The sequence below is a fragment of the Lepidochelys olivacea genome (genome assembly GCF_965140295.1).
Source record: "Lepidochelys olivacea isolate rLepOli2 genome assembly, chromosome: 11".
In the NCBI taxonomy this organism is placed as follows: domain Eukaryota; kingdom Metazoa; phylum Chordata; order Testudines; family Cheloniidae; genus Lepidochelys; species Lepidochelys olivacea.
In genome coordinates, this window is record NC_140421.1 from 50,096,543 (window position 1) to 50,121,208 (window position 24,666).

Below are 24,666 nucleotides of genomic sequence, written 5' to 3' on the forward strand. Positions count from 1 at the left end.
AACAGAGAACACTGAAAGATGCTATATGCGTGAGTGCAAATTGATCAAAATTCCAAACAACAAAACTACCATAATAAATGGCAGTAACCGACATGTTTGTTGGCAGTATTAGCAAAGAGTATCTAAAACACTCATCCCATAAATGGTTGGAATACAATTGGACTAATACCCCCTTACATAAACCAATCTAAAATAGAAATAATGACTCTAAAATCAGTGGAACTGTACTATTCTAAACCTATTGCAAGAAGACAATCAGACCCAGTGGTGGGGATAGCATGGATGGTTATTGCTGGAGCTGTACCTACTCTGCACATAAATTTGAGGCCTTCCATTGTCTTCAGTTACTTTCATGAGCACTAAATTAAATTTAATTTTATTATATAAGGCAAGGATTCCTTAAGCAGTAATAGTTTCTTACCCTGAGATAGTCATCACTTTTACTCTCAACACAAACTGACTCATTTCCTATGGATTCTCCAACTTAAAAAAACCCAACATTGAAAATTTCATAGCAAAATTGAACTTTTGTATCCAAGCAATTACCACATTTGCATATGAATTACCTTGCTGCTCCTGTTCTGCTCATTTTGGAATCTTAATAGAAAAGTTTCATGTTTTTGACTTCTCAGAGGTGTCATACTGAATGTTACCCAACAGATTTGGCTCACAGTACAACCTAGCTTTTTTAGTAATTTAAGCAAGTGATTTCCATTATATAAAATCAGTATTGTCATATCATCTGTAAAAGTAAATTAGTCTTAAATTGGTAACCTTTCCAATTATGCAGATGACGACAAATATACTCAAATGAGTCTGGAAGCAAGTGCAAGTAATAAGGCAAATCTCAAAAGATCTGAAATTTAGTTTTGTTTAGGAAAGCATCCTCCACAATATGGACCTTTATCAGAACCTCCCACACTTGCAAATCTGTATATGCTGGAAATCTTCTGAGAGCAGGCTCCCGATTGCCATTACGTTTTGCTTTTGGTCACGCCCAACACACCATCAGCGTAGCCTTTTTAACTGGTTTGATATTTTAGCACATGTACTTCTAGTTTCCGATATAACCAGGAAATACAATTAATAATTAAGAAAGACTCACATTACGTTTTATTATATCCATTGTACTCATGAGGGAATTAAAGCATAGTAAAATTAAGTGACTTTGATTAAGGTTACAGAGGAAGTCTGTATTAGAGCTAGTAAAAAAATGCAACCCTAATATTTGACTTTAAGAGCTCAGGCTTTAAAAACATCAATTATGTGAGAATTGAGATAATATCACATAATGGTAACATTGGGGTTAGGTGCCTAACTGCATTTGTGCCTTTGAAATACTCTCCCCCTTTGGCCCTGGTTGTCCCTTTCATGGTAAATTAATGGAAGTAATTGTTAAAAGGACCAAAGCAACTTATATATACATACAATCATTATTAAAAAGAAAAGGAGTACTTGTGGCACCTTAGAGACTAACCAATTTATTTGAGCATGAGCTTTCGTGAGCTAGAGCTCACTTCATCGGATGCATACCGTGGAAACTGCAGTAGACATTATACACACACAGAGACCATGAAACAATACCCCCTCCCACCCCACTGTCCTGCTGGTAATAGCTTATCTAAAGTGATCATCAAGTTGGGCCATTTCCAGCACAAATCCAGGTTTTCTCACCCTCCGCCCCCCCCCCCCCCCCACACACACACACAAACTCACTCTCCTGCTGGTAATAGCCCATCCAAAGTGACCACTCTCTTCACAATGTGTATGATAATCAAGGTGGGCCATTTCCTGCACAAATTATTTCCACCTTGATTATCATACACATTGTGAAGAGAGTGGTCACTTTGGATGGGCTATTACCAGCAGGAGAGTGAGTTTGTGTGTGTGGGGGGGGGGGGGGGGCGGAGGGTGAGAAAACCTGGATTTGTGTTGGAAATGGCCCAACTTGATGAAGTTTCCACGGTATGCATCCGATGAAGTGAGCTGTAGCTCACGAAAGCTCATGCTCAAATAAATTGGTTAGTCTCTAAGGTGCCACAAGTACTCCTTTTCTTTTTGCAAAGGCAGACTAACACAGCTGTTACTCTGAAAACAATCATTATTACAGAATCAAGTTAGTTAAAATGCAAGTAACTGGGCCATATTCACCCCTCATGTAACTCCACTGAAGCTCTTTATTTCCACCACAAAACCTTTTGCCCAGATGCTGACTATTTTGTTAAGCACTAGAATAAATTGCCTAGGCAGGTTGTGTGATTTCCATCACTGGTATTTTTAAGAGCAGGTTAGACAAATGCCTATCAGGAATGGTCTCATAATACTTAGTCCTGCCACGAGTGCTGGAGACTGGACTAGATGACCTCTCGAGGTCCAGTTCTATTATTCTACTTCCCACTTTGATTCCTATATTTTTCTCTTTGGCCTCCCACAATTTTGCTCATGCCCCTTGAAACGATCCAAAATAGCACCAGAAAAAGAAAAAGCATTTGCTTTAGCCTGATCATGTACAGCCCCACTCCAAATCCCTGGCTAGGCTCCCATGCCCCTCTATATCAAATTTAAGCTCTTTGCCCACATTCAGAACTACCTAGGTCTGTTTTAGAGTAGAGCAGTGTTCGTCTGTATCTGCAAAAAGAACAGGAGTACTTGTGGCACCTTAGAGACTAACAAATTTATTTGAGCATAAGCTTTCGTGGGCTGCAGCCCACTTCATCTGATGCACAGAATGAAACAGACAGTAAGAAGATATATATACACACATACAGAGAAGGTGGACATTGCCATACAAACTGTAAGAGGCTAATTATTTAAGATGAACTATTATCAGAAGGAGAAAAAAAACTTTAGTGATAATCAACATGGCCCATTTAGACAGTTGACAAGAGGGCGTGAGGATACTTAACATAGGGAAATAGATTCAATATGTGTAATGACCCAGCCACTCCCAGTCTCTGTTCAAACCCAAGTTAATGGTATCCAAGTAACAGCCGTGTTAGTCTGTATTCGCAAAAAGAAAAGGAGTACTTGTGACACCTTAGAGACTAACCAATTTATCTGAGAATGAGCTTTCGTGAGCTACAGCTCATGCTCAAATAAATTGGTTAGTCTCTAAGGTGCCACAAGTACTCCTTTTCTTAATGGTATCTAGTTTGCATATTAATTCAAGCTCAGCAGTTTCTCTTTGGAGTCTGTTTTGAAGCTTTTCTGTTGCAAAACTGCCACCCTTCAATCTATTATCACCCTTCATTCCCCAGCCAATCCAGGCCACATGCCTCACTGCTGCTTTGTCTCCCAGCCCCCCAGTCAGGTCTCCATCCTCTTTTCCCTACCTCCCCTCACAAATGGGACCCTCTGTCCACCTCTCTCCTTAATATACACTTCTTCCAAAAGCACCAGCAGGGCTGTCTTCGGGGAGAGGCGTTAGGTACGTCACCGGATAGCTGAATTTGCTGTAAATCACTGTACATTTAGGCAGCTGAGTAGGGAAAACGCATATTACTGACTGAGGGGGAAGGCGCGGGGGAGGGGGGGGTCATACGTCGCTGGAATAGCACCGTGGGCCGGAGTCCTGCGCCGCCGTGTTACAGGTCACACACCTGGGCTCCCAGGCCAGGCCGGTCTGGGCTGGCGGCAGCTCCACACCAGCGCCCTCGCAAGACGCCAGCTCCCGGGGCAGTCAGCACGAGGCCGCAAGGGAGGGCGGCGCAGGCACGTCCCCGACCTGTAGTAAGGGCTCGGCCGAGGAGCGCCGGCGGAACGGGGAGGCCCCGAGCGGCCCGCGGCCCAACGCCGGCTGCACTGGCTGGGACGGGCGGGGCGCAGGGAACCTGCTCCTTCCGCCACGGGACCACGACTGAGAGCGCGAGGCTCCGCCCCGCGTGACCACTGACCGTTCCCTCAGCAGTGGGGGGAGGGAGCCGGCCAGGGCAACCGCGCCTCACCCCAGTCACGTGATTCCGGCATCGTTGGGATTTTTCGCTCGTGGGACGTATCTTTGTACGCTCTTCCCCACCTCAGATTGCGCGCGCAACCCCTTCCGCAGAGCGCCTCGGGGCAGTGGTCGTTGACGGCCTGTCGTAAACGGAATCCTTCCTTTGCTTTTTCATTGCTTGGCTTTGCGCTACGGCCCGTCGGTCCCCGTGCGCTTTCCGGCCGCGGCGCTGAGAGGACCCGAGCGAGCGCGGACAGGGGCTTGCCCCCCTTTCCCGAGATGCCCCCCAAGAAACCGCCACCTGCGGCGGGGCCCAATAAGAAGGCGGACCAGAAAAAGAAGGAGAAGATCATCGAGGTGAGGAGGGGGGCCCGGGAGGCGGCAGCGGCAGGAGCCGGGGTAGCCAGGCCCTCTGAGGCGCCTCACAGGCGCGATGGGATGGGGAGAGCGGAGCCGTAGCTTAGGGAGGGGGAACAGGGAGTCCATAACCGTCTCTCCCATGTCACGCCTCCGGTGTGTCCCCGCGTCGCCTTCGTATTCCGCCGCCCCTGCTGCCCATCGCACCCCGTAGTCCCCGTCCCTGCTCCTCGGCCCCGATCCGGCCCCGTCACCCTCCTCCTTCCCCCTCTCTTCTTCCCCGCCACCTGCTTGTCCGTCCCCTCGCCCTTCCCGGGCCCTTTCTTGACCCCTCGCCGTCTGGGGGAGCCTTAAACCATCAACCTTAGCTTGCCGTAGAAACGGAGCTGGTCTCGCTCTTTCCTCTCCTCCCCCCGGAGAAGTGGCTACTGGGCGGCCACTGCTGTTGAAACAACTTAATGAAAATGTTTTTAAATCAACAAGCTTAAAAACAAAAGTGTAGAAGATGCTGCCACCGGCTGTGGAGGCGTCTCTGGGGGGACTCTGCCGCCCTTCCTCTTCCAAGGCACCAGTCACATCTGCTAACGCATCCTGGCTCGTCCGTGGCCCTTTAACTGCTCTTTTCATTGGATCCCGTAAATAGACCAGGGTCGGTTATTTTCAGCCTGAGGATGGGTTGGTCAAAGTTTTTATTCTGACACATTAGAGCACAGGTGTTAGAAAGCTTTCAGGGCTCAGCTCTTTCAGATGTATGTCTGCAATGCCAGTCAAATCAAATCACTCTGTACGTGGATCTCAATTCAAAACTTGGCCTGTCGTCTCTTGTGGCAGGGCATAATGTCAACTGATGTAATAGCCAGGGGGTAAATACTTATTTCGCAAATCTAGGCTGAATAAATTAAAGATTATTAGGTAGTGACATTTTGTGCTCTCTTGGTCCTCTAACAATGTCTGTCATTCATAAAGCTATTCTTGACTGTTAAGAAATTTCAGTGTTTATAATTTTATTTAATAACACTTGTAACATTACACAGCTTCATTTGTCATTGGGCTTCCTTGTGAATGAATATCTTCTGAAATGCTGAAAATATGACTTTTTGGGGGAGATGAAAGAGCATAAGTAGAGAACTAAATATCTAAGCAAACTGACTGGAGATGGGTCGGGTACGTTAGATTTGGGATCTACCTACCTTAACAATTTTCCTTTTAAATATAATGCTACAAACTACCCTCACGCAATTGTTCTTTTTTATTACACTCCTTAAACTGTTTTAGATTGTAATGATTATCTTGGAGTGCTGGTTGCTGAATTAGTAATGTTCTGGCTGAACTCTGTTATAGAAGAGTTCTAGTCCGCAAAGATTCTTATTTTGTAGTTGAAAAAACATATAAGTTATCTTTGACATTTCAAATGAGATCACAAACACGATAATACATGTAAAGTAATGGTGTATTTAAGGGACATTCATTATATAAAATGAGGCAATAATGCCACATGTGAATCAGTCTTTTTTCATAAGTTAGGGCATGTCTATACTACAAAATTAAGTTGACATCCATACTGTATTCCTTCTGTCAGCTGTGTGGGTCCTCACCAGGAGTGCTTCCACTGACTTAATTCTCTGGGGCATTGGGGGGCACTGACAACTGGAGCCCCTCACTGCAGGGCTGACAGCTGGAGCCCCACCACTGGGAGGTCCTAGCTGTCAGGCCCTTGTGGGGCTGATAGCCAACAGATGATGTAAGTAACGCAGTGTCTACACTTACAAGCTTACAGTGGTACAGCTGTACCGCTGCAAGAGCGCTTGGGTAGTCACATTATGCCAACAGGAGAGAACATAATAGCTACCGCTGCTCGTTGAGCTGGTTTTATGTTTGCAGGAGAGCGTCTCCCACTGACATAGCGCTGTGCACACGATGCTCAGGGCTGTGTTTGTTTTTTTTACACCCTGAATGATAAAAGTTTTGCCAACATAAGTGCTAGTGTAGACATGACCTAAGTCAACATAGTGGGCGACTTACATCGGTGGGAGTGACATTTTAGTGTAGACGCTTACAGAGTTAGGTCAACATAAGCTGCTTTACGTCGACCTAACTTTATAGTGTAGACCAGGCCTTATGTTTGTTGTATTTAAAAGCTATACGTTCATTGCAAAGCAACAAATTATTAGAAATATACACCAAAAACTCACCAATCCATTATTATTATTGATAGTTAATTAGTATGTAAAACTTTGTGAGCTTGAGTGCTGGCACTATTTTTTAGTGGTTTCAATAAAAAGTAACCAATTTCTAATTTACTTAAATTTTGGTTATTTTGATAGGTGTTTTTCTTTATTAACATTTCCCAAATTGTGTTAACCAAGATGTTATCATTGGGTGACTTTTTTTTTTTTTAATTTCAGTGACTAGCAATAAAATATTTTTCTGCTTCTAATAAATAGAATTAAATCAAAGCCAAAGATAGGCTTTAAATAGACGTTGCTGTCACAGAAAAATACACTGCTGCAGATAGGAGTGTAAAGGGAGTTGTCAGGTTTTATATAAAATTTGAATGGAACTGAGATAGACGCTCTTCCCTCCATAAACAAACTGAAAATGTAGGGAGAAAAATTGCTGCAAAGGAGTGTGAGCAGACACTTTTTTCCATGGAATGGGGGATACTCAGCAACTTTTTGGATTGAACACACAGAAAGCAGGTGCCTTTTCTTCAACAGATGCTGTTATAGTGTGAAACTTCGTAAAATACTACTTTAATGGTGTCTTACATTGGCACATGAGGAAGATGGGTGGGCAGAGGAACTACAGCAATGGAAAGGAAAACTGTTAAAAGAATGCAGGACAAGAAAGGATTACATGGATATTTTGCTGTCCTACAAAATTTTGGGGCACAAATATTCAGATAATTTGAAGACATTGATTTAATTTGGAGGACCCTTTGGTTCAGCACCTCTGGGGGAGGCAAGTGACAAGCACACCTTGCCATAACAGAAATCAGCAGTAACGGGGAGACGCTTTTGGTTGGACACCCTAGGGCAACTGTTGCTCTTACAAAAATGCCATGGAATGGCTTTCACCAAAAAAAATCAGCAGACCCTCCAAGTCCATTTTAAGGTCACATACGCAGTTTCTGTCTTTCCCATAGCTTAGTGCATTTAACTGGGAAGCCTTTTTCTGCAGCCCAAAACTTGAAACTGGTGGTCCCAGAAAGTATTGTGTTTTAAATACTCCTCTAGTCTATTTTCTGTTCTATCATTCTCAATAGAATAGACCAGTGTTCCTCAATCTCGTGAACATTGTGGGCCATATATGCAGCTTTCTATGTTCTGTGGGCTGCCTCCACACACACACTATATATATAAATATATAATAAACATGTCTGGCACTGAGGATGTCACATGGGCCGCAGCCGTGTGCTGATTGGACCGTAAATGGCCCCTGGGTTGAGAACCACTGGAATAGACAATGTCTTTCTTTATTTTGTGTTACCCGTTGAACTTTACTTGGGAATAATATTGTTCCACAAGTCAAAGTTAAAGTTGTGAGTAATGCAAGCTAACCTCTTTTTAAATGAAAAGCCCTATAGGTTTTACAGATCTGTAAAATTGACTTCAGTTAGTACAGAAATCTCCAAAGGGAAAATAAAGGATTACGAGTTGTTTTGGAGCTGAGTCTCAAAATGACACGCAACTCGGATGGTAAACTGAGTTTAACAGATAGAATGTAAGCTTGTATTCTCTTCATTTTACAACTGCTGCATCATGTTATTGGTTCAGTCAATCATAATTGCCTGTTGGGATAGATTATTTAATTTACCAAATCCTTGTTGAGGTATCTTTTATTTTATCATGGTTTTTTTTTATTCTTTTAATTCTGTCTCCATGCAGGCCTTCTATATTTAAATATAGACTTTTACCTCATTATTGATGTTATGACCAGATTACATCATTCAAAAACTAAATAACACTTACTGAACTGGAAGTTACAGCCATAGGGTTTTTTAATTAGTTTTAATTAAATCTTTGAATACTCTTCTTGCTCTTTCTTGACTAAAAAAGAATTAACTGTAATTTCAGAATGCTATATGCTACCTTTGAGAAATAACATGGCTTGTTTAAATTGAAAAAAATCTATTTTAATTTAAGAGCTAGTGTTTAATTTGATATAAGACCTTCAATCTTTGCCAAATGCAAGACTAAATATTGCCCATTCTGTTCCTCAGATCAGAGTAGCTTTGGGGAAATCAAGGGTGGGAATGGTATTGATAAGTTGAGAGGAACAGTACATTTTTGTTGTAACTTAAATTGAACTTTTCATAGAATGTCCAGTAGCTGAAGCATCACTTATACAAATCTCTTCTAATTTAGGACAAAACATTTGGTCTAAAGAATAAGAAAGGAGCAAAACAGCAGAAGTTTATCAAGGCTGTGACTCATCAAGTTAAATTTGGTCAACAAAATCCAAGACAGGTAAGCACTGAATTTGTAATTATCTCTTATCAATCATAATGTCTCTCATAGACTTGTAATGAGATGTTGTTGAGATAAGATTTATTACTTTGGCTAGCACAATTTTAATTTATTCAGTTGGTTTAAATTTTTTTTAAAAATAATAGCTATTTAATTGTCAGACACTAATGCTCTTTGTCATTATTGTTAAGTTAATGTTTATCTAGTTAAAGGATAACATAGTTCCAAATCTATAATTTTTTAATGTACATTTTTAATAAAACTAGTTTAAAAAACTAGTGAAGATGTTTCCATATTTAAAAAGCTTTTCAATGGTAACAGGATTAGCAAACATTCCTATGAAATGCTTTTAATCCAAACATTGTATTATTGCGCTAGTGTGTGAAACCTGAAGGTAAATAACTACCACCTAATTATAAACAAAAGTGAAACAAAGTGGCTCTTTTTCACCTATACGGGTCAGGAAGGCAGTCTTTTCCCTCCATTCCATTCTGAGGGCTAAAACATCTGAGGTGGCTAGGCAGTAATACTGGCTAGGGAGTGGAGGTTAAGTAGCAAATGTGTGGCAGTAATAGTGGATCACAAATTGAATATGAGGCAACAATGTGGTGCAATTGTGAAGAAGACTAATATCATTCTGGGATGTAATAATAAGGGTGTTGTAAGTAAGGCACAGAATGTAACTGTCCCACTCTACTCGCTGCAGATGAGGCTTCAGGTGGAGTTTTGTGTCCAGTTGGGGGCGTCACTCTTTGAGAAATGTAGACAAACTGGAGATTTCAGAGGAGAGCAACAAAAATGATAGGTTTTAAAAAACTGACCTATGAGGAAGAGTTTTAAAAATAAAACCAAAAACCTGGGTATATTTAGTCTTGAGAAAAAAAGACCTGATAAGACTTCAAGTAAGTTAAGGTTTGTTATAAAGAGGATATTGATCAATTGTTCTCCAGGTCCACTGAAGGTAGGACAAGAAATAGTGGGCTTAATCTCTAGCAGGGGAGATTTAGGTTAGATATTAGGAAAAACTTTCTAACTGTAAGGATTGTTAAGCACTGGAATAGGCTTCCAAGGGAGGTAATGGAAGGTTTTTAAGAACAAGTTGGACAAACACCTGCTAGGTATGGTCCTGCCTCAGGGGAAGGGTCCTGACCTCTTGAGGTCTCTTCCAGCCAGCGATTTCTGTGGTTTTAGGCCACTGCCGGAGATGGGACACGGCATGGGAAGGTAGGCTGCTATGTGATGGTACTGAGAATTCTTTTCTCGGGTGTCTGGGTGGGTCTTACTCACAAGACCAGGGTCTAGCTGATTGCCATACGTGGGGTCAGAAAGGAATTTTCCCCAGGTCAGATTGTCAGACACCTTGGGTTTTTTGTCTTTCTCTGCAGCATGAGGCGCAGGTCGCTAGCTAGATCATCTGTAGAGCCCTGTGAAATTCTTTTTTGGTTCGTCTGAGTTTCACAGCTGCCCACCACTGAATAGCAATTGTAAAACTGACCAGGCTTCTGTTGATTTCGCTCAGTTGCTGCTTTCTGACAATGCTGTGCGCAAAAGAGAAGAATTCCTCTCAACAAAAAATGGAAACTGGGCAAGGTATATCCTTGTATGTCTTACGGACTTGCGAGGTACATCATTGTATTAGGATTAGATGTTGAAACTTTTCTCCCCAAACAGCCAGGAAACCTAGAAGTCCAGGAAGACAACTTTCAACATCTAATCCTAATACAGTGCTGTACCTCCCAAGGCCATACCTCTGTGAATAACCCTCAAGAGTCAAAGACAGGCATGTCTTGAGGTACAAATGGAAGTGCTGTCGAGCTAAGAAACAACTTCAGCTCTAACCCTAGAGGTGTAACAAAGGTACTCTGATAAGTGTGTGTAATTCCAAAGAGTAAATCACTAAACATATTGGTTTTTATTATAGTTGACAAGTGTGGAGGTGCCATTTCATCCATCAGATGCAAAGTAGGATTGAAATAGGCTTTTCTAGATTGAATGTCATTAGAAATCAAAATTGTAAAGATAATTTAGCATCTTTTTTAGGTTGACTGTTAGCCCAGGATCAATTTACCTTTATAACTATTTTGAAAGTTAGAAATCTCGTGCATCATTTAGGGAAGAGGGGAGTCTGCTTTTAATTCTGCATTGCATCAAATTAGGCCGCTGCCTAGAAGTATCCAGACTGCAGAGCCTGAATGACAATATATTGAAAAAGAGAGAAGGATTCTTTCAAATGACTGTTTACCAATGACTTCAGTTCTGACTGGGCCATTAGGTATAAAGTCCCATTAACAACTTTGGGAGGAGAATCAGGCATATTAAAACTAATTAATTGTACATGCTATTTTCCCATGTCTTCGTTCTTCTGTACTGGTCCAGGTATTGGGGTATAGGTCTTTTTTCCTACCAGCTTAAGTAACAGTGACTAATGATGATGAGGCTTGATTTTTAAACTACTAGAAGGGGGAGGCAGGTTCACAATGTCTTCCTTGTAGTCATAGAAATAGTTTTCCCTTTCTACTTTATACATTGTCTCTTCCTCACACACAGTTCAAATGAAACTAAGCTTTCCTGCCATGTACACCATCAGTTATTAACAGAACACTGTAATGCTGAAGAACTGCACACAATAAAATAAAATATTGGCTAGGTGATGTAGATGAATAAGACCACTTTCAAAGCCAAACTTCCTGGCTGGCTGCTGTGGATACACATAAAAGGAAAGACGAAAACATAAATTTTAGGGTTTTAATAGTAGAGTCTCTACCTTTGTGGATTTTGGGCAAGAGTAACTGGGCTGAGTGTTGGTGCTGGGTCTTTAATTCAGTTATTCCTCTACTGTGACAGTTTATGTTTGCTAGAGTCCTGCTAGAAGATGGCTGTCCTGTGCCAGCAATGACACTTATTTCCTGATTTCCTATTCCATAAATGTGGAACAAAAATAGAAAAGGGTCCTTCAATCATATCAGTATATCTTAGCCCTTGTAAAATGTTAGCTGTTACATTTCAAACCAAAGAGAGGAAAGAAATTATTTTAGCTCTTCCTGACATTTGCTAGCTAGTGCACCCTGGCCATTAATACAAGGAAATATTAGGAAAAGAATAATGCTGACACCTCCTAAATCAGTGACTGTCGTTCTATATGACATATAATTAATATTGCATGCTATGTTATCTTTGAAGCTGTAGTGCACAGATTGTGAATAATGTCACGGTTCTAAATATCCTTTACCAATCACTTCAAATCTGGGATTATTATAGGCTGCTCAAGCTGAAGGTGACAAGAAATTAAAGAAGGATGATAAGAAGAAAGAATTACAGGAACTAAATGAACTCTTCAAACCTGTAGTTGCTGCCCAGAAAATTAGTAAAGGTAAATTAAGAGTAATGTAACATTTTAGTATGTAGCTAATTCTGTTAGTATTTTATATAGTTCACATTAAAAAAAATATTTAAAATGTCAGTTTTCCTATCTATAAGCAAGCAGTTCTAACTTTTTTATTTTAAAAATTCCGTTCTGTTAACAAATAAAACTAAAATGGATATAAAAGGTTATATTACGTGACCTTTTAATGCTAACCATTGTGAGGTCATAATGTCATTGATCTGAGTACGGAAATCTGCTCTGATTTCAATGGAGATTTCTTCATCAACATTGGCAGGCTGCAGGAGCAGATTCTGTGCTGCATCAGTTTTTACTGGTACAGTAGAGTTGGGGGTGGAGGGCTGTTAGAACCAGTTGCGGTTCCCCAATTCTCTGCCCTGGAGATTGCTAGAGTGTAGTACACTCACTCTAACACTGTCCTTCTCTGAAACTGTTCCTGTGCCAGAGGCTGCAGTGAACTGGTTTTACAGGCTCCATGCCAGTTGTGGACTCCCTGCTCCAGGGGCCTTGCATATAGTTTTCATTTTCTGTGTGCTGCCCTTTACTGTTCAGTGGTGTCTATTTCTTTGTAAAAGTATAACAATTTGATTATTTTATTTATGTAAGTAAGGAACACTTTAAATTAGCATTATCCCCATTTTACAGAGTGGAAAAACAGTCATGGTTGTTGTGTGTTAGGCTAGATCTATACTACAAAGTTTTCTCAGCATAGCTGTGTCGGTCACGGGTGTGAGAAAAACCACACCCTTTATCTGACCTAGCTATGCCAGCCAAAACCGCAGTGTACATACAGACACGCCAACAAGAGTGCTTCTGTTTGCATAGCTAATTTTGTTTGGGGAGCTGGTGGTAATATACCACCAGGAAGAACTTCTTCTGTTGGCATATACTGCACCTGGACTAGGGGAATATGCCAGTAGAGCTATAATGTAATGTGCCAATGTAACTATCAGCAGAGCCTGTATAATGTAGACTAGCCCTTAGGTGTCAGATCAGATCATTGGCCAAATCGTACTTTTTTTTTTGCCTGACACTCAGTACTCCACCCTAACCATAAACATCACTGCCTCATTAAGACTAAATCCTAATAGTTTCATTGCTATAGTAATACATCCCATAGCAGTGGTTCAGTGCCTGTGTAAATGTTTGATATTTCCATTAACTATGTTGCACTGGAGCTAGCTGGTTGCCACTGAAAATATCATGGCTTATGAATCAATATTGGAATTAAGTACAAGAAACTTGATTAACCCAGTTGATAGTTATAAAGTGAATTTGATTCTTGAATTAGTACCTATTGTAATAAGCTAAGAGTAGGTCACATGCATTACTTAAGCCACACATTGATGCCAGACTTTCTTAAATATCAAAATGCCTTTAAATTTGGACATTTAAAACAAACCTAACAACAAAGTAGGTACGGAAGCATACGTACATGAAAGACAGCAGCTTGGTAGTGGTATTGAAGCAGACTGAGAGAAGTTAGTGATGGTAATTGTATTGTGAATAACTTCCAGGTTTTTTTTAAATTAACTTCGAATTTCTATGCTCTACTGTTTGGTGTTTAAAAACTGAAATGTTGCGTTTAATGCTTTTTGAAAAAAAATGTGGAAAATCATTTTAAATGCGACTTAGTGTTTTGCCTGGAAACCGTACTAAAATACTAAATTTCATATGACACAGGTGCAGATCCCAAATCAGTAGTTTGTGCTTTCTTCAAGCAAGGACAGTGCACTAAAGGAGATAAGTGCAAGTTTTCTCATGATTTGTCTTTGGAGAGAAAGTGTGAAAAACGCAGTGTTTACATTGATGCAAGAGATGAAGATCTTGAAAAAGGTATGTTCTTTCTGGAAAATAACTGCCAACATACTTTACAGGTGCCAAAGTTCTAATAATAAGTTCATAAGCTCTTTGGACCAGGAATAGTCTTCTTGTTCTGTTTATACAATGCGTAGCACAATCAGGTCGTGGCCTATGCCTGGGACTTCTAGGTGGTTGGTAATACAAATAATATTGAGCTGACTTAAAAAAGAAAAATCACTCAACTTCTTACCTGCAAGAGAATTTTTTCTAGTCCCTACTTTGATGGATTAGTATAATAAAGACAATGCGCTATAGGGCAGCAGTCCTTAAACTCTGGTGGTGTAGAATATTTACAATATAGAGGTGGCAAGTCATCTAGAATTGGCTCCTTTTAGTTTCCAATTGCTTCTAAAAATACCCAGACTTTAGAAAAAGCAAATGAACTGCAACTTATTATGTTTTTTGCACATATGCTATTAGTAGTAGCATAATGTGTTTGAACAGTATTTTAAATTCAGGTTGCTTGGGAAGCTTCTGTCTGTGGCTTCATTCCCCATCAGCACTGATCAGTCAAAAATAGAGTGTTGTTTGGCTTTGCACTTTTGCTCAGCATGGCTTAGAGAGCTACACTAAGACAGGTCAATTTTCTTTTGTGGTTGTCATGCACTAACACAATGTTGTATGCCATTCCTGCTGGGTAATGTTTTAACCTTTTGACACACTGAAGTGGTGCACCAGGACAACACATATGGCTTCATTGCTCTTGTTAGTGTTCCAACCCTTCACAGCCTCTTTTCTTTAATAGCTGCTTCTTCTGTATCACCAAAGATGATAAAGAACTTCCTACCTTGACTTATATCTGTCAGCCTCTCTTCTCCTGCTCATGTGTTTGTTTGAGCTGTCTTCTCCCTACCTCCTTCCTGGGCACCATCCCACCTACTATTCCATGTTTCCTTTTTTTGGAAACATGAGTTTATGTGGAGGAAGAGGTGTAAATTCTTTAAAATGCTCTCAAAGAAGAAGTTTTAAAGTACTTTTTACGAATAAATAAAAGCATGTGAGGCTTTGAAAATCCTCTTTATTAAAATCATAATTAAGAACCTAAACTTGACAGTATTGCTTTTCCTTTACTGCAGTTAAACTGCAGAATCCAAAGCAGTTTGATTGTGAGGTTTGGTATTTTAGTTATAATTTGAGATGTAAGTAAAACCAACTTTTTTACTATTTATATCTAGATACAATGGATAATTGGGATGAGAAAAAGCTGGAAGAGGTGGTGAACAAGAAGCATGGTGAGGCGGAAAAGAAAAAACCCAAAACTCAAATAGTATGTCCTTTTCTTTAATTGAGTTGCAGTAGTTATTAGCTATCATTAAAGAGAATTAAATTTGGAAAGGTACTGGATTTTTCTACTAGAATATCTTGAAATCTTTATTTGAATATTATAAAGGCTTTTTGAGGATAAAGGTTGACTTGCATTATTCTATCATCTTGACATATTTCTGAAATAAGCAAGGCTCTTTTATAATTATAAATATATACTTTTATGTGCATATTTGGGTATGAGAAGCATCTTTTTCTAAGATAGAAATGATTTCACAAACAGTATGAAGAGTAATCCTGGTACATTACTGGATGTAATTTGACTACCCACATTCAAGATTTAAGTGTTCATAGTTACATATGCCAATAGGATTACTTATGTGATTGATTCTCTTGCACATCTTACCTTTTTGATTGTGAACCTAAGATGCTAATAGATTAATAGATGGGAACAAAGAAATATTCTAACCATGAGTGTCCTACATCAGTGCATACAGTTTAATCTTTTCTGTAATGCTAAGTCTAAAAAAAATCACTAATTAGAAGGGATTTTCTAGTATTTAGGGCTCCAAAACGATGGGATATTTTAAATTGGGACCTTAATTTTATCTTGCCTTAACTAGCATCAGTTTAAATCTTTAATATTTTATACCTTTGTGTTTTTCACTCTTTTAATTCCACATTGTTATCCATACAAACTAAAAATACAAGAAAATGGTAGTTGTATTCATGCTATGTTATTTCACAATAACTAAATATTACTCATGACACAGTTGGAAGTGAAATGTGAAAGAACAGCTTGGGATCTATAGTAAAATTAATACATTGCTTGTTAAAGTTGCCAGATTCACAGCTCTGGCAACTGAAGTGTTCTGTGTAGAGATGGGTGTACGACTGCAGCAAGAATGCATGCTGTCCCTTTAGTGTGCTTCAAAACTTGACCTGGAACGGACAACCTCCAAGGTTGAAAGGGTCGTAGAGTATAGTCTCCATTCTCATTACATTCTTGTTGTATCAGTGTGAAACTGCCAAAAACATACAAAACCATGGCCTCTTTTTAAATTAAAATTAAAATCTAGAAGACCTGACCAACTCGCTTCACACAGAGACACTGGATTTATACCACTAGACAATCAATCACTAGTCTTTTAAGCCATCTGTTCCCCCAAATTTGAGACGCCTTAACAGAAAAAGCTGCTGAAAACTTTAAATGTAGTTTTTTATTTAAATACATTAATCAGTTGTACTCTTTTGACATTTGTCCATTGTTCTTTAGTCTAAATACATTCAAAAATATTTCTTCTTGGGACTTCTGTTTGAATGGTAGCTCAGAAATGTAATATGACTAGCTGTGATTTACTGACCATTGTTGTAATACTGTTCCTGAGTTAATGTGACAAACTCACTTTACCAGTGTAGGTAGCTGGGGAGGAGAAGGTAGGATTCAGCGGTAATAACCACTGTTGTTTAATACAGGTCTGCAAGTATTTTCTTGATGCTATCGAAAACAACAAATATGGCTGGTTTTGGGTTTGTCCTGGTGGAGGAGACAACTGTATGTACCGCCACGCTCTCCCTCCTGGCTTTGTACTAAAAAAAGACAAAAAGAAGGAGGAAAAAGAAGATGAAGTTTCTTTAGAAGATCTAATAGAAAGAGAGGTAAGGTAATAGCTAACTCATTCATTCAAGCCTGAATATTGTATGGTTTAATTATTTTTAACAAAGTACTCTGAAAAGAGGCACATGTTCAAAATTCAGAGTAATAGCCGTGTTAGTCTGTATTCGCAAAAAGAAAAGGAGTACTTGTGGCACCTTAGAGATAAATTGGTTAGTCTCTAAGGTGCCACAAGTCCTCCTTTTCTTTTTTTATTTGAGCATGAGCTTTCGTGAGCTACAGCTCACTTCATCGGATGCATACCGATGGAAGCCACGGTATGCATCCGATGAAGTGAGCTGTAGCTCATGAAAGCTCATGCTCAAATAAATTGGTTAGTCTCTAAGGTGCCACAAGTACTCCTTTTCTTCTAGCAACAGAGTAAAAAAAAAAAATGGTACTCACTGATGTTTGTATCCACTTGGGCGTTAGAGTGAAATATACTCAGTGATTCTTTGAAAATAATCAAGTCTTTCTTTTGAAACTGTTAATTTCTCCAGTTTATTCACCAGATAAGAATACAAAGTAAAGTTTAACTGAATATTTACCTCTAGAGGGCAGCAATGATTTAGGTCAGAATTTTGACTTGTAATACTGAAATGCAGCTTCTGAGAATAGTAGGCACTATTGAAGACTGGGTTTCTGTGTGTGTTTTTTTTTTGTCTTAAGCTGGTAGACAAAATCAGGGAGTTGAAAAGATTGAAACCAGAAGAAAAATCTAGTGGTGTTTGTGCTTATTGTTTAAAAGGAACTTGGGAATTTTTTAATAATATCTCTTCTAAAGCCAGGACAAGTGTTGCCGTTGAAAGTGACACCTTTAGTTCATACCATATTTTAAGGTTGCACATAACCATCATTTCTTAAATATTGCCAGGTTACCTATACTAGTAGAATAGATTTGGATGTAGCCTATTGAAACTTTTCTTTGAGTCAAACAATCTCAAATTTGACTGCATGAATGCATGTTTATTATTAGTAAGAAAGTCAAAAGAAAAATCTCATTAAGTATTTCTAATGTACAGAAAAATCTTAAGAGGGAATGATTTTAAGAGACAGTTTCTTAATTTGTGAAGAAAAACTTGCCCTATTATATTGTAGATAATTGTGTTCACAAAGATTGATTAAAGCTAATGCCTTTATTGCACAGCGTGCTGCCTTAGGACCAAACATTACCAAAATCACCTTAGAGTCTTTTCTTGCATGGAAGAAAAGAAAAAGACAAGAAAAGATTGACAAGGCTGAACAAGATATGGAACGGAGGAAAGCAGATTTTAAAGCTGGCAAAGCACTGGTGGTATGTTCTCCACTCAAATACTACTACTTGTAAGAGGAAAGAGTGAAATACACTTTATAATGAGGTAGCTGGCCTGAAATTAAGCCGTGTGTATTTTCTTTTATTCTCTAAATTGCAGTACAGATAACATTTAGTGTTGTTTGAATATGTCTTACTTGCTTCCCCATGGATAGATCAGCGGACGTGAAGTATTTGAGTTCCGGCCGGAGTTGGTTGATGCCGATGATGAAGAAGCAGACGACACTAATTATATTCAAGGATCAAGTGAAGATGAGGTAAAGAAGTAAATATTAACTCTCTTTAACTACCTCATATTGCTGGTAACCATTTAAAATTTAGAGACTTAACTTTTTGGTTTTGATAGGCTTCCATAAAAAAAGTAATAATGATTAAATTTGAGAAGCTTGGCTAGTACTTAAATAGTAGGCGCCCTTTTTAGTTTGCTGTTACTTAGACTGAACAAAATAAAACCTGCAGAAAGAAAAGTTGATGTCAAATGTAAAATTAACAAATCAGTTGCAGGAAAGTAATGATTAATGCAAAGAAAATAACTTTTGTTTTTCAGGTTGAAGATCTTGTGAGGATAAATGATGTAGACTTGAACCTGTATGTCCCAAAGGATGTAGATGAGACTGGTATTACTGTGGCTAGTCTCGAGCGATTCAGCACATACACTTCAGTGGAAAAAGATGGTAAGGTCACTGTTTAGACATAACTAAATTAACAGATACAGTACATTGAAGTAATGTTAAAGGTTTTCCAATACCCACAAAGAGAGAGGCTGTGAAGAAATGTTCGATAGATTTGTATAGTGCTTATTCCATAGTATCTTAATGCTGCTTCACATATTGTGTTCTGAAAATACAGAAGAACTATATTTTCTAGTATAGGGGAAAGGAATTGCTGTAGGCAGGTTTTTTTGTTTGTTTGTTTTTAATTAAATAAATGCCCTGTCTTTTGACCTCTAGTTAATATTTACAGTCATTTCTACTACAGTATTTGTTTAACTTTTAAATCACTTAAAAATTATGTCTTGAAACTGGGAAAGGAAACACCTTTCTTTACACTTTCCTATTTTAGTAAATAAGTGAATGAATGATGACTCCAAAATCTGTAAGTTTACCTTAAACTTGTTAGCTAACTTTTTACAGCAAGTACTTCATCTTACTATGTATTTGTACAGCAGCTACCAAATAAAAGTCTGATCCTGATTGACCTTTCTGGACTTTAAATACAGCATTGAATAATAGTAATAACAAGGGCTGTCAAGTGATTAAAAAAATTAATTGTGATTAATAGTGCTGTTAATAATACAATACCATTTATTTAAATACTTTTTTGATGTTTTCTACATTTTCAAATATATTGATTTCAGTTGCAACACAGAACACAAAGTGTACAGTGCTCACTTTATTTTTGATTACAAGTATTTGCACTGTAAAAAAACAAGGAATAGTATTTTTCAATTCACCTAATACAAGTACTGTAGTGCAATTTCTTTTTCATGAAAGTTGAACTTACAAACGTAGAATTATGTACAAAAACCTGCACTCAAAAATAGAACAATGTAAAATTTTAGAGCCTGCAAGTCCATCCTGTCCTACTTCTTGTTCAGCCAATTGCTCAGACAAACAAGTCTGTTTACATTTCCAGGAGATAATGCTGCCTGCTTCTTGTTTACAATGTCACCTGAAAGTGAGAATAGGCATTCTCATGGCACTGTTGTAGCTGCTGTCGCAAGATATTTACGTGCCAGATGCACTAAAGTTTCATATGTCCCTTCATGCTTCAATCACCATTCCAAGGGACATGCGTCCACGCTGATGACAGATTCTGCTCAATAACAATCCAAAGCAATGTGGACCGATGCATGTTCATTTTCATTATCTGAGTCAGATGCCACCAGCAGAAGGTTGATTTTTGTTTTTGGTGGTTCAGGTTCTGTAGTTTCTGCATTGGAGTGTTGCTCTTTTAAGACTTCTGAAAACGTTCTCCACACCTTGTCCCTCTTAGATTTTGGAGGGCACTTCAGATTCTTAAACCTTGGGTCGAGTGCTGTAGCTATCTTCAGAAATCTTACATTGGTACCTTCTTTGCGTTTTGTCAAATCTGCAATGACGGTGTTCTTAAAATGAACAGCATGTGCTGGGTCATCATCTGAGACTGCTATATCATGAAATATATGGCAGAATGCAGGTAAAACAGAGCAGGGGACATAAAATTGTCCCCTAAGGAGTTCAGTCACAAATTTAATTAATGCATTATTTTTTTACTGAGCATCATCAGCAGGGAAGTATGTCTTCAGGAATGGTAGCTGAAGCATGAAGGGGCATATGAATGTTTAGGATTCCTGGCACGTAAATACCTTGCGACGCCAGCTACAACAGTGCCATGAGAACGCCTGTTATCGCTTTCTGGTGACATTGTCAATAAGAAGAGGGCAGTATTATCCCCTGTAAATGTAAACAAACTTGTTTGTCTTAGCGATTGGCTGAACAAAAAGTAGGACTGAGTGGACTTGTAGGCTCTGAAGTTTTATATTGTTTTGTTATGGAGTGTAATTATGTAACAAAATATCTATATTTATAAGTTGCACTTTCATGACAAAGGGGTTGCACTACAGTACTTGCATGAGGTGAATGGAAAAATACTATTTCTTTTGTTTATCATTTTTACAGTGCAAATATTTGTAATAAAAATATACACTGATTCAATTACAACACAGAATACAATATATATGAAAATATAGAAAAACATCCAAAATATTTAATAAATTTCAATTGGTATTTCTGTTAACAGTGCGATTTAAAACTGCGATTAATCATGATTAATTTTTTTGAGTTAATTGCATGAGTTAACTGCGATTAATCGACAGCCCTAGTAATAACTTAATAGTATGAACCAGCTGGTGAGGACAGGAGTTGTAAAAAAATCTCTTGCATTTACGCACACCTGTGTTCACTTGCAACTGTTAAAAACCCAGTCCTGCAAGCACACAAGTAGTCCTGTTGAGTTCAGTGGGATGAATTGCATTAGTAGGTGCCACATATGTAAGTCGTAGTAGAATAGCTGTATGGCAGCATTTTTGCATCAAAACATGGGTGTGTATTCTTCAAGCATGGACCCTAGTTGATGTTGATAGATTGACTGTAAGAATTTGTAACATTAATAGATGTAAGAATTGTTTTTATTTTCAGATAACAAATTAAGTGAAGCTTCAGGAGGTGGAATAGAGAATGGGGAGCAAAGTGATTCAGAAGAAAACGAGGCAGAAGGAGAACAGGAAAATGGAGTAATAGATGCAGTTCCTGTTGATGAAAATCTTTTTACTGGAGAGGACTTGGATGAACTAGAAGAAGAATTAAACACTCTTGATTTAGAAGAATGAACAAACAAATGCAATAAGAAAATTGAAGTCTACCTTACAAAGTGAAAACTGACTACATCATTTTTTCATCTAGAATTCTTAAACAGGAGGTTTGTGGTTTCCCCAGCTGATTCTGGAGGGCACATCAAAAAACAGAAGTACTTTCCTTCAGTTTCCTTTACTCCACTCTTGACTACATCTCATAGTAAAATATTCAGATTAGTTAATAATTGAATTGAGAGCTGTCATCGCAGAAAATGAGATGTAATTTTGAACTAAAAGTAGGAAGCATAAATGAGTTAAGTGGATTTATTACTACCAGGTGTAGTACACAGTCAAAATGAACATCCTTTTCACCAGAACTGCATTTGTTAATAAGTAATTTTGAGTTGATTTAGAAACTGCCTAAAATATTTGAGCAATGTACTCTAAATGGAACTGATACAGATTAAGATGTTCATGCTCCAGTAGGTATTGATATGCTTTACTTCTTCAGCTGGATGCTAAAGATGTGGATTCGTGAGTTGATAAGGCGTCAGCTCTGGTGGCCTCTGTTTAAAATGTTTTAAACTTTCCCTACACCTTTTGCCAACAAGGTTGTAAATAAAGACTGTCAACTTTAAAATCATTATGTTGACTTTTCTTTACATCAATGTGTGACAAATTGTAAATAAAATATATTTTGTATGAGATAGAGAGTAAATATGTTCCCTCTAGTTATGATCCAGAAGTTTCAGCTAAAGGAGTGGCTAGTTGCAGATAGCTTTCAAGCCCTAGACCTCCATGCAGAAGAATTCTAAATGGCATATTATCTTTCATCTTTCCCTGCAATAAAACTGTAATAGAATTAATATAACATGCTATACAGTTCACTTACCTGTCGTTGCATCTTATTCTTCCCTTGGCCATATTTGTACATTGTCTAGATTGGCAGCTTTTCATGGTGGGGATCTTGTCTTCATATGTCTATAAAGCACTTAGCATACAAATTATAAACCAGAATACATAATTAGTACTGTCTGCATCTCCAAAGGAAAACTTGGGGATGGGCATTGTCTTTGACCTCTAGAAGGGAGCATTTTCAGTCCTGGGTATAGGTCAATATGATGCTTTAAATGTAAAGCTTACATAAAGTTTACATGACCTCTGAATAAAAAAATTGCCTCCATACCAATGATTCCTAATTTATAGTCTCCTGGAAAACCAATATTTATCCCCATCTCCTTACCTTACAAAAAACCCTTGCTTCAGAACTAAAAATCAAGTAACAATACTGTTGCATTAATTATAAGATTTGTACTGATTACTCAACAAATGATTTCAGAATTATTTTCCAAGGAACATTAAGATCCATGGTACTGTGGGTGAGTTTGCACAAATGTCTTCCAAGTGGTAACATCAGCTTTAGTGGGTTACTTCTGGTGTTGCTAAAATGAACTCTTGCATCTGGAATGCCATTGCTAAATTAGCTGCCATAGACATTTTTTGCCCTTTTTGGGATCTGTCTTTGTGGGGGAGAGAGGCGGGACGATGACTTTCTTTTTTCCCCATAGCAACAGGAAATAGCATCTGAGAGAGAGGCCCAGTGAAACTGATTTCTAAAAGTAAGTATTTAAAGGAAAACACTGATCAGTGAAAGCTGAACTTTCTTACTAAATATTTAATTGTCAGAAGCTTCCTGCTCCTGCTCACCTCCGACATGACCACACATAAGCAGCATCGCCAGCAGGAGGCTGTCTGTTGTAGGTCAGGACACCAAGAATCCAGCTCCCATTTTGAATGAATGACAATACATAACTTTCAAAATCTTTGTTTTAGGTTGGGTTAAAAAAGTAGTTCAATCATTTATCAGTCTGTTGGAAAGATCTTCCTATTTCTGTTCATATTTAATATATATATAAACGACTTTTAGGCCTGTAATTTTTCCTACTTAAATGTGGTGGTTAAAATATATTAGTGTGACTCCCTCCCCTTCACAATGAATATTAGCACAGTTGTTAGCTTTTCTGTTATTCGTTGATGTGAGGCTTCAGATTTGAGTGAGAGAGAGAAAGAGAGATCAGTATTGGATTTGGAATCTAGCCAAATCTCCCTCTTATCTACCCATTCTATTTCTCAGTTCCTTGGTGCCAGCAATGTCAGTGCATTTCCTGGCCAGTGCAGTAACACTATTGGCAAGATTAAGTTTGTCTATAACAGTAACATGTTCTAGTGGTTCTCGAACACTTGATGTTATGGATGACATCTCTTAGCAGTATAGTTATTGAGCTCTGTTATGGCTTCTATGGGATGTGGTAGTCCCTTTGCTCATACAACCTCTTTAATATGCAGATGAATAAATGAAGATGAGGCTTGTAGCATCTGATATGTATACTGGGGAGGAAAGGAGATTTAAAATCCCAACTGAAGTATTAAAAAAAGGAATAGTGGGTGGGGTATGGGGAAAAGGGAAATGGGAAGGAATTTAAATATTCCTTACAAAATTTTACCTACTCTTAGCACTGGTAATCCCAAAGGAAGTCTAACTGAAATTTTTTTTGTTTTGTTTTCAACTTTTCTTGTCAAATACCTACAGAACTTTGTGTAGCCTGTTTCCCTTTGTAGTTAGGTATAGGACTATATGTTGTGAAACCAGTATTGCTACAAAGAAAGTGGCAAGTGTCCTTCTTCATGCTGGATTAAAACTTTATATCTGGATAAAAATATGATGTTAATCTGTTACTTGAGAGTTCAACTGATTTTAACAGATATATACTCACTATTGCTGTGCAAAGTGCTTTTCCTGAGAAAATCTGAAATTCTAAAGCGATCTTAAACCTGCAGCTAGCTTGGTCATTAGAAGTTGGTGCTGAAGCTGAAGTTGTTAGGGTGTAGCCACCAGTCAGTGAGGTGTGCCCTACAATAACACAATATCGGTAATCAGCTGCCCAAGACACTTTTTGGCAATTGAAAGATGATAATTCTTGTGCCTTCTTGCAAGCAGGCATCTATTACACATACACTCACACTGTATTGGCTCCTATAACTGCAGTGGTTTTAAAGGGGTGAAATTGTGTCTTTGGAAATCTTTTGCTCCCCCACCC

At 38.6% G+C, this 24,666-nt stretch overlaps 1 protein-coding gene across 1 annotated transcript; it reads left to right on the forward strand.

Annotated features, from left to right (window-relative positions):
* Nucleotides 1–4,074: 4,074 nt before the first annotated feature.
* Nucleotides 4,075–22,211, forward strand: ZC3H15 (zinc finger CCCH-type containing 15). Its single transcript, XM_084643461.1, has 10 exons — nt 4,075–4,291; nt 8,659–8,760; nt 12,019–12,130; nt 13,826–13,978; nt 15,181–15,272; nt 16,745–16,927; nt 18,070–18,216; nt 18,390–18,491; nt 18,782–18,908; nt 21,414–22,211. The coding sequence occupies exons 1-10, from the start codon at nt 4,214–4,216 to the stop codon at nt 21,602–21,604; spliced, it is 1,287 nt and encodes a 428-aa protein (XP_084499587.1). The 5' UTR covers nt 4,075–4,213; the 3' UTR covers nt 21,605–22,211.
* Nucleotides 22,212–24,666: the final 2,455 nt, after the last annotated feature.